Genomic DNA, 12,344 nt, shown 5'->3' with positions numbered 1-12,344 from the left:
CCTTACTGACATGTTTCCTTAGCGAGCATACATATATATATTTTACCCGCCTCGCTATTCAGGTCTTGGGGAGTTTTTTCTTTTCTTTATTTTCTTGTTCTTGTTTTTAGGTGGGACTCGGGTAAGGGCTCACCCTTAATTTATAGGTCCAGTGTGTTAGACCCTGTTTCCTATCATGGCGGCCAGAGCGGTTCATGATTTTACAGTACACCGACTCCCAACACAGTATATTTCTATATTATATAGTATATATACTTTCTCCCTCTATTTTGGCCGCTTTTTGTTGCTCCTTCCATAACCTCCACCCAGTGTGTTAATTATACACTGACTTGATTATTCCACTACAGAAAGTCCCTCCAGGTCGCATCCACGTGGGTTTCCACTTCTCGCAGCCGCCTTGTAATCTCACACTTGTGTGAATGCTGGCTCGTCATAGGAACATTTATGACATATGTCCTCTTTCTTTCATTCTTTTCTCCCTATTTTTTTCTGTCATTTTAGTCCTTCCCTCCCTGACACACCTCTCTGCAGGGGGGAATCTGTTTAATACTGGGACAGTACACTTAACAAGACAAGAGCTTATGACAATGCACAGCAACCAGACACCCCAGAGAAAAGATCTATAACCTTTGATTTTCTGCAACGGGAAAAGGTTCAAATAGCTCTTCTACAAGAGACACATTTTCGATCCAATCATATCCCCAGCAGATTTAACTCACTTTACCCTATAGCTTTCCATGCGACGTCACCAACGACTAAAACTATAGGCGTATCAATCTTTATACGTCAAGACATACCGTTCACGTTGGATGAGACCCTCCAAGACCCTGAAGGTCGCTACTTATTTATCAAGGGAAGAATAGCTAACCAAAAGATCACCATCGCAAACATATACACACCCAATAAGCAACAACCCTCCCTTCTGTCCTCTACCTTAGCCAAATTAGCAGATTTCACCACGGGCATACTGATCCTAGGAGGAGATTTTAATGTACCCTTAAACCCTGGATTCTGGATTGTCCCAACAGATAGCCATGTAGATTCATCTCCATCTCTCTCTCTCTCTCTCTCTCTCTCTCTCTCTCTCTCGTAGGGATGGTCACCGCTTTCCGCGGAATTGTATTTTCCGCAATTTCAGGCGGAAATTGGTCATCTCGTTCCGTTTGGTCGGAACGGAATTGCTTTTTCAATCTGACGGAATTCTGAAATTGCCTGTGAAATTCTGCCGGTATCCGTTGATGGTTTTAAGCTGAAAATTCAGTTCAATGGCATCAAGTCCTAAAGAGAGAGAGAGCTCATTTTTCTCTTGGGTATATTCACAATGGTACATGCTAGGTTGGCTTCAGTATGTAGTGTTGGTGGTATAGTGGTGAGGATAGCTGCCTTCTAAGCAGTTGACCTGAGTTCAATTCCTGGCCAATGTATGTGAGCTGGCTTTTGACATCCTACAAATCCCTGGAAGACAAGACAAGAGGAGGAAGGAAGGAGAGCTAGTTTGGTTGGTATTTGTAAGCCTCTGGTGCATAAATATGTACTTTTAGACAGAATTCCGTTTAATAATTTGTATTCTGCGTAATTACGCATCATTCCGCGGAAATTCCGTCGCAACGCTATAGCAGTTCCGGTGCGACGGAACGGAAACAACAAATTCCGGCAGGAATCAATGCGAACGGAATTCCGCAGAATTTTTTGAGCATCCCTAATACAAAGGGAGAAAATACTTAAGTTCGTGGAAATATGTCTTTTCTGGGAAAACACAGGCAGTTCTTTGTTTCAGTTCTGGAGCCAAAGTTTAGACAAGATGGCCGCTGCCCGTCCTCAAGGAAGCAGCAGGCTCACATGAAGATGGAATCGGAGGAATGCCCCTCCCTGTATGCACCCTGGTTTTATGGAAGCTAGTTTTGGGGGTGGAACAAAGCCAGCCCCCTTCGGTTCAAACCAATCACAGTTCATTCTCTCGGAGAGAGATTTAATTTTTAACTTATAAAACACTGTAATTCAAAACTAGTAAATGCCACATTTGCGCTGATAACAGATTAATATTCCTCGGATTATGACAATTCCTATGACATCAGACTTGATTAGGGTAGAGGGTCCAGTTCCTGAGAAGTTTAATAACTTGGTTGTAGCGTACCCCTTGCCCCTCAAGACTGGTATCAAAAGGTTCAGCAAGACTACAAACCCAATGATACAACTCTCATAACTCTCATAACTATCATAGATACGGTATTCTGTAAATAGGCAAACGAATCATATACAGCATTCATTTTCTCTCTGCTTCTGACTGAGTCAGGCAGTCTGGTCTCATGCTAAGTTTATCCTGTCTCTACAAAAGGCAGTAACACTTGCCATTTGGGGCTTACTGCTGGAGAGTGTTCACACCTCGGTGTTACTGGCCAGGAAAGGGACTCTTAACGGTAATTAACCACACAGGCTTTATCAGAGAGCATACTTGACTTTCATGAAAAGAACTCTGCTAACACCTATGAAGACAACAGAGACACCCAGGCTTGACAGCCTGGTATCCATAGACATAAGATTCTGATCTGGCACGTCAACGGCAATTGGTTCAGGAAACAGATTGCGTTTTCTGGTCTCACGACACTACCCACAAGATGCGAACACTTCAATGCAGAAGTGATGTCATTTGTCACTTCTACATGTGAAGTGTACAGGTTCTGGCGGATAGCGTGCGCCCTGCTCTGCCTCTCCCCGCCTGTCCGGTCACCCTGATCTGAGGTCTTGTGATTAGCGTAAGCAGCAGCCAGCCCTGCAAATCTACCAGCGCTGCAAAATCTCTAGCCATGCAAACTGTCCAGTAAAGCTCCCAGCCCAGCAAAAGCACCCAGCCCGGCAAAGCTCCTAGCCGTGCAAACTACCCAGCAAAGCACCTAGTCCAGCAAACTGCCCAGCAAAGCAAAGCTCCCAGCCATGCAAACTGCCCAGCAAAGCATCCAGCCCAGCAAAGCTCCAAGCCATGCAAATTGCCCAGCAAAGCTCCCAGCCCTGCAATTTGCAAAGCCCCCAGCCCTGCAAAGTGCCCAGCAAAGCAAAACACCCTGCAAGGCAAAGTGCCTAGCACTACCTAAAACTGGGGGGCACTTGTCGCCACCTAAACTTGGGGGCGTCCCTGTCTTTACTTAAACTTGGGGGGTCCCTGTCTCTACCTAAACTGGGGGGCACCTGTTCCCACCTAAACTGGGGGGTCCCTGTTACCAAACTTGGGGTTCCCTGTCACTACCTAAACTGGGGGGGGGGCACCTGTCACTTGCACCTGTGTCGGGAGGCGCTTACAATCTAATTCCTACCATGATCCTAGTCTAATGTCCCACCATTGCTAAGTTCATGTAAAATTGGCTCCACCTGTGACCATGTTCCATGCTAATGCCCATTTTTCCGCGCACAACAGCCCCCCCCCCCCCCCCCACGGAAAGTTTTCTGCGGACGCCCATAGCTCCCTTTAAAAAATGGTTGTAAATATTGAAGAACTGTGTTTCCTAAACCCTTCCTCCAATTTGAATGTGGATGCCCTAAAATTAAAACTGAGAGTCTCCACTTTCTGACCATATTCATTATAAAACTGTAATTTGAATATGTTCAGGAAACCAGTAAAATAACAGAACGTGTGTGAATGTTAGCATGATTTTTTGATTACACTATCAAATATATTTGTGTCATGTATTTAAATTTATGACGGTGCTGCAATGGGTTGCGTAATCTTACACACAATGACTTGTTTGTGACTGTTTCCCAGAGACAAAATCAGCATCTTATGTACAGACGCCTCTTCATGGACATCGAGAGAGAACAGGTGAAGGAAGCAAGGAGACAAAAGCAGCACAAGAGAAAAATATCTAAGTAAGGTTGAAACTACATTTCAGTGATATTGCAGTTTTTGTTTTGTAAGCACTTCTTCCTCACTGATCACTCATGTTTGTGTTCATGGATAAATATTTTTACCCTTTTCAGTCCATGTTTCCACCCAGCCCCCTCCGCTTCCTGGGTGGTTGTGAGTGGGGCTGTAGCAGAATCTGGGGATGGGTTTCTACCTCCTCACACTAGAGCGAGGAGGTGACCCTGCAAGAGGGCAAGGCCGGAGCCAGCTTGTTCGCTGTAGCTCCTTTTCCATTGCACACACATCAGCATAATATTAATGCGTGGGGTGGTATCAAAGGGACTGTGTCTGAGACTTTGATCCACATAGGCTAATGCCACGCTGAACTAAATTTGACAATGGTGGCCCTAGTTTCCAAATCGCACCTACTTAGAGGACAAATGAAGTGAGAGGTACTGTATATGGAGATGGCTGTATTTATTTCCTTTTAAACAATACCAGTTGTCTGGCAGCCCTGTTATCTATGTGGCTGCTGTAGTGTCTGAATCACCCACTTGAAACAAGCATGCAGCTAATCTCGTCAGATTTGATGATAATGTCAGAAACACTGGATCTGCTGCATGCTTGTTCAGGGTCTAAGGCTAAAAGAATTAGGTAGAAGATCAGCAGGATACCCAGGCAACTGGTATTGCTTAAAAACAGTGGTGCTCGAATGTACCCAAATTCGATTTGAGTACATTTGAATTCGGGTCCGGGTAAAATTTGGATTCGGTTGTGCCCATGGAATACGATTGGAACTTGAATTCGACTCATGATGGGTACTTGAATTCGGGTAATAGTCGTGATCACAAACTTCGGATGGCCTTCAAGCCAAATTTTTTTTTTTTAAAGGGAAATCACAATGTAATAGGTGTAAAAAAAAAAAAATTTGATGGAAAACTTTTTTTCTGCATTCGTTACATTCTGACATTTATCACATGGTAACATTTTTACTGCTGGCAGGTGAAGTCACTGGAATAGCTGCTGCTTGCTTTTTTGGCAGTTGAAAACAGCTGTAAACAGCTATTTCCCACAACGCAACAAGTTTCACAGACAGGAAACTGCCAGGACCATGGTCCTCACAGTTTCCTGTTGGAGGGGTTTCACCACAATATCAGCCATACAGAGCCCCCTGATTATCTCCTTGTGAAAAGGAATAGATTTCTCGTGTAAAAGGGGGTATCAGCTACTGATTGGGATGAAGTTCAATTCTTGGTTACGGTTTCTCTTTAAGGCTTATTCTGCACTTTGAGGGTACCTGCATAGAAAGATTGAGTCAGTGTGGAAAGATTGCAGATACATTAGATAAATTATTTTGTTTCCTGTCCAGCTGGAGAGCAAACTGGCAAGGCTGTGTTGCCTTTGATGTGGGATTTGAGTCTTTTGACAAGAATTCGAATCCCTACTCAAGCCCTTACGTAAAACACTTTTGGGCAAGGCTTGCTAATGATCCTGGTCCCCTGTGAAGTGTGCCTTAAAGTGGTATATAACCCCATATTAACCTATTTTGGTTCCTGGACGTAGAAACTACGTCCAGGAACCATGCACGCGCACTCCAGGCCGCGGATTCGGTAGCCAAGGAATCAATGTATCGGGCTATGGTGCCCGATCACTGATTCCTCTCCCCCGCTGAAAAAGCAACAGCTTCTCTCGGAAGCTGTGCTTTTTCTGGCCGTTCCCTCCCCGATGAGTCACTCTAAGCGTGTGTTTTTCGCTTAGAGTGACTTCATGTAAACAAACATCTTGTGGCCAAAAAGTAAAACTACAACTAAAATGAAAAAAAAATTAAAAATAACACACAATTACATTATAAAACTATACTTTACATCCCACCCTCCCAAAAATACCCAAATAAAATGTTTAGCCATACATTGTAATAGGGACATAATTTTAATGGTGTAATAACCGGGACATATGGGCAAATACAATATGTGAGTTTTAATTATGGAGGCATGTATTATTTTAAAACTATAATGGCTGAAATAATGATTTTTTTCAGTTTTTTTCTTATTCTTCCTGTTATTCTTCCTGTTAAAATGCATTTACAGTAAAGTGGCTCTTAGCAAAATGTACCCCCCAAAGAAAGCCTAATTGGTGGCGGAAAAAACAAGATATAGATCAGTTCATTGTGATAAGTAGTGATAAAGTTATAGGCTAATGAATGGGAGGTGAACATTTCTCAAGTGAAAACGACGGAACGCGAATGGGTTAAAGAAAAAAAAAGATGAATTGATAGGTAATAATTAGTATTGCTTACCTATCCAATTTGGGATAGTTAGTATTAGGTAAATATTACAAAAAAAAAAAAAAAAAAGAAAAGAAAAGAAAAAACACTTTGCTGAGACTAGGCCGATACCCGCCGATCGACATCAGATTCGATCACTGGGATCGAATCTGCTGTCAAATCGTTCACGCTAAACGCTACATTTCGATCAATTTCGTCCCGAAATAGATCGGTCCTGTCGATCGCTCCGTGCGGAAAATTACTGTCGATCGCCCGCGGGTAGGGAGCGCATCGCTAGCGGCGTACGATCGACGCAGGTATACATTTCCTGAAGCTGGCTCCCGGCATCTTCTCCGCATCACCTTCGGCTCCCGGCTGGCATCTTCTCCGCATCACGTTCCGCATCACGGCACCCTAGTATATAGTTCCTGTGTCACTGCAGTGACAGCGGTAATACAAATAGAGGGCGCTCTATTTGAACTTCTGCTGTCACAGGAGTGACAGAATTTATACGCGGATGCCGTGATGCGGAGAAGATGCCCGGGACCGGGCTTCAAGTAATGTATGCGGGGGACAGGCGGCAGCTTAGCAGATGGTGAATTGGTTTCAAGCTGAAATCGATTCACAATCTGTTTGCAGTAAAGGCAGCAATACGATCCCTCTCTGATCAGATTCGATCAGAGAGGGATCTATCTGTTGGTCGAATCTGATGTCAAATCGCCCAGTGTATGGCTACAGGTCCGTACACACGCCGGACTGCAGGAAATGACGGGTCCGTCGTCACCTCCTGCTGGGCGGGCGTTCCAGCGACAGTCCGGCGTGTGTACAGTCTGTCTGCAGACTGATACGGCTGTTTCTGAGCGATCCGCCCGGCGGATCGCTCAGAAGCAGCCGTATCAGTCTGCCAAAAGACTGTACACACGCCGGACTGTCTGCTGAAAACACGCCCAGCAGGAGGTGACGACGGACCCGTCGTTTCCTGCAGTCCGGCGTGTGTACGGACCTTACCTTTAGTGTCAAATTCCATACATTCCATTCTGGTGTGAGAGAGATTAACTTTACTGATAACATTGTTCCCTGCAGTAAAGCCTAGTACACACCATACAATTTTCACCATACAATTTTCTGTTAGATTTTTTGTTAGATTATTTTCTGTAGAGACTTGTCATTATCTCTGGTGCATTGTCTTCTGGTTATCTCCTGCTGAGTAGAACAATGCCTAATTGCTGGGCAGATAGATGGTTAGATAGATAATTTCCAACATGTTGGAAATGATCTATCTGGCAGATAAATGTAACAGAAAATCTACTGCTTGGAATACACGGGTCGATTTTGCCGCTCGATTCCACGGACGATTCTCTTATCTTCCATTCGTTTTTTCTTATCTTTTCCCATTGTCCTCCATGCAGAATCGAGCGTGGAAACGATCGGGCGCGAGATTGGACATGTCGGAAATGATTTATCGAGCCATCTAAATGGCTCAGAATCGAGCCGTGTATTCCCAGCATAACAGAAAATTGTATGGTGTGTACCTAGCATAACCTCCCAGCTTGATATGCTGGGAATACACCATGCGTTTTTGAGGCCGATTTGCCATTCGATCGTGTTTCGATTTGTTTTTCCGCTCGATTTCCTGCTCAATTCGCTTATCTTTGCTTATCAATATCATTCACTTCTATCAGAAATTGAGCGGTAAAACGATTGAAAGTGAGATCGGACATGTCGGAAATGGTCTATCGAACCATCAATCTGCCTAAAAAATGCATGGTGTATTCCCAGCATTATGCTCCTTCCTCTGTGCAAGGAGTGATTCTCTCTTATCAGTGCTGAGACAGCAGAGCTGAGGAGTTCAGTTTAGAAACTACATGGGCAACCAGTGATTACTTTATCTCTATGCACCCAAAAGAAAGAGGTGAAAATGCCGGCACTGCTGTCAATTGCATTTAATAGCTTTGTGATAGAAACATCATGCTGCTGCATACATAATATATATTTATAAACAGGTGTCACATACCGGAGGGTGTCGGAGTCAGGTGTGGTGGGTGCAGGGGATGAAAACCTTATGCCCTTTTGCGCAAATGCGCTTCTACGGAGGCTGCCTACTTTATTTCTCCCTCTCACTCAGATTGTTGCTGCAGTCATGTAGGTAGCTCTTCACTGCAGCCGAACAGAGCAGAAGGGAGAGAGCAAAGCAAGCTATGGATGAGCTGCACAGTAATCAGAAGTCTCGCATGAATACTCTTCTCTGGCTCCTTCTCATAATATATATTTTTTTTATAATAATACATTTTCTGGGGAGCAAATTATTTTTTTCAATATTTTATTCAGTGGCTTTCATACCACTTTAAGTGGCTGCAGCTTTGGTGCGATGAGTCTGCCAAGAGAAAAGCGCAATATAAATGTTCTGTATCTTGTCTGTAGAAAAAAATATTATCAGCTTGCAAACAATAATACACAAGGCAATACAATAACATAAGCCTCAGATTTCTGTTCACATATTGTTACAGGTAGTAGTAGATGCTGCTATACTGTATTGTTCTATTGGGTTTGTTGGCAGTGAGGGAGTATTGTGTGAGAATTTACATATAAATCGTGCTTCAGCTTTTGTGATTCTCAAGGCACATTGAAGTGAAATTATAACTATACAAAGATTTGTTTCCCCTCCTCTTGCTTCTTGCCACCCTGCTATGGTTAAAGTTGGTATTTAAAGAGACTCTGAAGCGAATTTGTTTTGCTATATTTACCTTAGCATTCGCTTCAGAAGTCTCACCAGCGCTAAACCGACGCTTCCCCGCCAAAAAACGAGGGCTGCAGACCCCCCAAATTCCCGAGCAAACATCCACGACCAACTTGGTTGTGGATTGTGCTGCCCTGAGAGGCTGAGCTATTCGCTGAAGCTCCGCCTCTCCTGCTGTCAATCGCCGCGCAGATCGCCGCCTCTCCCCGCCCCTCTCTGTGAAGAGTGAGAGGGGCAGGGAGAGGCGGCGATGTGCGGCGATTGATGGCAGGAGAGGCAGAGCTACAGCAGAGAGCTCTGCCCCTTCCAGGAAGAGCCGTCCTTAGACACCCCCCCAGGGATTTGGGGGGTCTGCAGCCCTCGTTTTTCGCCGGGAATGCGGCTGTTTGTGTCTGATGAGAGTTCTGAAGCGAATGCTAAGGTAAATTTAGCAATTATTTTTCGCTTCAGACTCTCTTTAAAGACAGATTATTTTTATAGTGGTTGTGTCACATCACAGAAAAGGCAGCATTTTAGTACTTGTGAATATTTATCCTGGACTGTCTTATGTGCTTGTTGAGACTCCCAGAATCCTGAAGATCAGAGAGTCCCTTATTCAATTACATTTCTCTCCTAAGTTATCTCCTAAGTTAGAAGGTGATATGTTCACCTTCTAAGCCAGCAAGAAATAGAGTAATTTAGACACAATTTGATCCTTGGATCCATGAATAACTTGCTGAAAACCCACTACACCTCTCACACCCTCAGATCAGCATGATTCATAAACCTGGTCACTCACAGAGTGCACCTCAAAACCTTTGGAGCCAGAGCTTTCTGTCATGCTATCCCTACCCTTTATAACTCCCTACCACACCCAATAAAGACAGACCCATCCTTGGAGTTATTCAAATCTAGAGTGAAAAGCCACCAGTTTACCCTGTCATTTGCGGACTTGTAGAATTCTTACTCTGTACCACAATTTACCAACTAACCAATTACCAGTCTGAGCCACGCTTGTGTGCTTTGAGTTCTACGGAAGAAAATCGCTTTATAAATGTTGTTGGTTGTTGTTGTTGTTTTTCACCTACATGTTGGCATTTCTTTCAGTTGCAGAGTGCTGAAAAATTAATTTAAACCGAAGATGAAAAAAAAATCTCCTATAAGAAATGTTTAAGAATAAGGCCCACTAAGAGATGTAGAAAAGTCAAATTTAAAGATTTTAACAGTCCAAAGGCAGGGCTTCTGCTAGCCAACTCCATTGCATCCAGGGAGTTGGGTCATGTTTTATTACCATACTGTACGTGACAGCTTCCTTGAAAGACCTAGTTCAGGTACATTTATTACCTTATGAATAAGGTACTTTCCTGAAAAGTGGGATTATAATCCCAAAACAAAAACTTTTGCAAGTACTCTAAGTTATTATTATTATTATTATTATTTATTAGATGTATATAGCGCCAACATATTACGCAGCGCTGTACAATAAATAGGATTACAGACAATGATAACAGGGGTGACAGAACAATACAGGTTACAGACCATAGATACAACAATACAGGTAATAGCAATAAGATACACAACACAATGCAGATAATAGTACAATGCCAGATCATAAACTGGAATGGTAGTGGTAAAAAATTACCAGTTCCAAATTCTGGTAAAGTGCACTCAGTCAAGTATGATACACAAGGGGAGAGGGCCCTGCCAAAGGCTTACAATCTAGATACATAAAACATTCCCACACATTTCAATTTTTTTTATTTGGGTCATGTTTTATTACCGTATATGTGACAGCTTCTTTGAAAAGACCTAGTTCAGGAAGTGTATTACCTTATGAATAACATACTTTCCTGAAAAGTTGGATTAAACTCCCACAACAAAAACTTCTGTAAATTTCTGTAAGTGCTCTTAGCTACATAAAAAAACACTAGAAACCATTCAAACACATTCCCTGTATGTACAAACCTTTATGTCCACTGCAGAGAGCAGGCAAAGCTTGCTTACCTCTTTGAGTGAAAAGAAAAATGCAATCATTGCCAGCTGATGCTCTCTGAGGAATGTAACTTCACTCTGCCCTCTCCTCTGCTGAACAGACACATCACCCTGACAACATCCGAGTCACTTCAGCAGAAAAGGAGGGGGGCAGAATGAAGACACATGCATCAGAGAGCTTCAGCAATGATTACTTGTTCTGTTGATCAGAGATATGTAAGCTTCTCCTGCTCTCTGCATTGAAAATAAAGATTTTTAGACTCGGGGCTAGTGTGGGGTTGCTGTCAAATGTTCTTTTATGTAACTAAGCATCGTTTTTAGAAATTTTAGTTTCAGGAGTATAATCCTTTACTGTAACTAAACCACTATATATGTTTTTCCCATTCCAGAATAAAGAAAGAAAGAGAAACTGAACTCCACGTAAAGGAAGAAAGACTGCAGAAATTAGCTCATACCACTGGAGACAGACAGCCATTTGAACTGGAGATGCCGAAGAACCCAGAACTCCATGAGAGGCAACAAATGACTTAAGATTTTAATCGGTACATTTTATGTTCTTGACAGAGAGCATCTGAAGAACAGGAGGAATGCGTCTGTTATTTATAACAACTGACCATATTCCACCTGACTTGTTTCAAAATTAGGGAATGAAGGTTTGATTTTTGGTACTATGAGCAATACGCAAACTCCTTTTACTCTTACAATTTTTACTCAAAAGGGGTAATACATCAAAAATAAAAGAAATGAAAATGAGGGGAGATAAGCCAAATATAGTGTAGCATTTATGTGTTTGAAGACGATTGTGAACAAAAAAAGTTATACTCACTCACAGTGAATTCAAAAGAAAAAGGCGATAAGGGCTCTAGGGCCCAATATATAACTACTCAAGGTAAATGACCCTTTTGGCTAATGACTAACAGTTAACTACAAGAAAAGTACCAAACCAGGTCACAAATACATGTCCAATAAATAATTGTAACTTAACACGTATATGGTGCAAAAAGGTATTCATTAAGCTTTATTAAACAATCCAATGAAAAACAATAATAAAAACAAATTAAAATCTCCCGATTTAAACCAATGTTTATTGGTATTCCGAATTCGCATGGATAATTGTTTATATTCAGATTGGCACTTTACTATATGTACCTTATTTGCATTTGGCCCTTCTTTGCACTATATTTAAGTAGCCTGCTGTGTATGCTCATTATATATGATTGCTGGTATTATACTATATATGTCATATGTCTCGGAATACCAATAATCATTGGTTTAAATGGGGAGATTTTAATTTGTTTTTTATTGGATTGTTTAATAAGGCTTAATGAATACCTTTTTGCACCATATACGTGTTAAAGGGAACCAGAGATGTCCCATTGCTGAAAAAATGAAAAAGATTCTATACATACATGGGGCTTCCTCCAGCCCCATACGCGCTGATCGATCCCGCGCCGCCGTCCACCACTGCTCGCAACTACGAGAACGGGCTCTCGTCGCTGACGTCATCGGAGCCAGCTATGCAGGAGAAGTGCGCCCTC

At 42.6% G+C, this 12,344-nt stretch overlaps 1 protein-coding gene across 4 annotated transcripts in view; it reads left to right on the top strand.

Annotated features, from left to right (window-relative positions):
- CCDC15 (coiled-coil domain containing 15) overlaps positions 1-11,729 on the top strand; it is a 476,574-nt gene extending 464,845 nt beyond the window's left edge. For all 4 annotated transcript variants that reach the window (XM_068240262.1, XM_068240258.1, XM_068240259.1 and 1 more), the window contains 2 exons: positions 3,755-3,858; positions 11,196-11,729. In XM_068240262.1, coding sequence (XP_068096363.1) covers positions 3,755-3,858; positions 11,196-11,337 — 246 coding nt within the window. In that variant the 3' untranslated portion in view covers positions 11,338-11,729. The remainder of the gene's footprint in view (positions 1-3,754; positions 3,859-11,195) is intronic.
- The last annotated feature ends 615 nt before the right edge of the window (positions 11,730-12,344 follow it).

This window comes from Hyperolius riggenbachi, chromosome 6 (genome assembly GCF_040937935.1).
Source record: "Hyperolius riggenbachi isolate aHypRig1 chromosome 6, aHypRig1.pri, whole genome shotgun sequence".
NCBI lineage: Eukaryota > Metazoa > Chordata > Amphibia > Anura > Hyperoliidae > Hyperolius > Hyperolius riggenbachi.
This window is presented reverse-complemented; position numbering and strand designations above follow the sequence as displayed.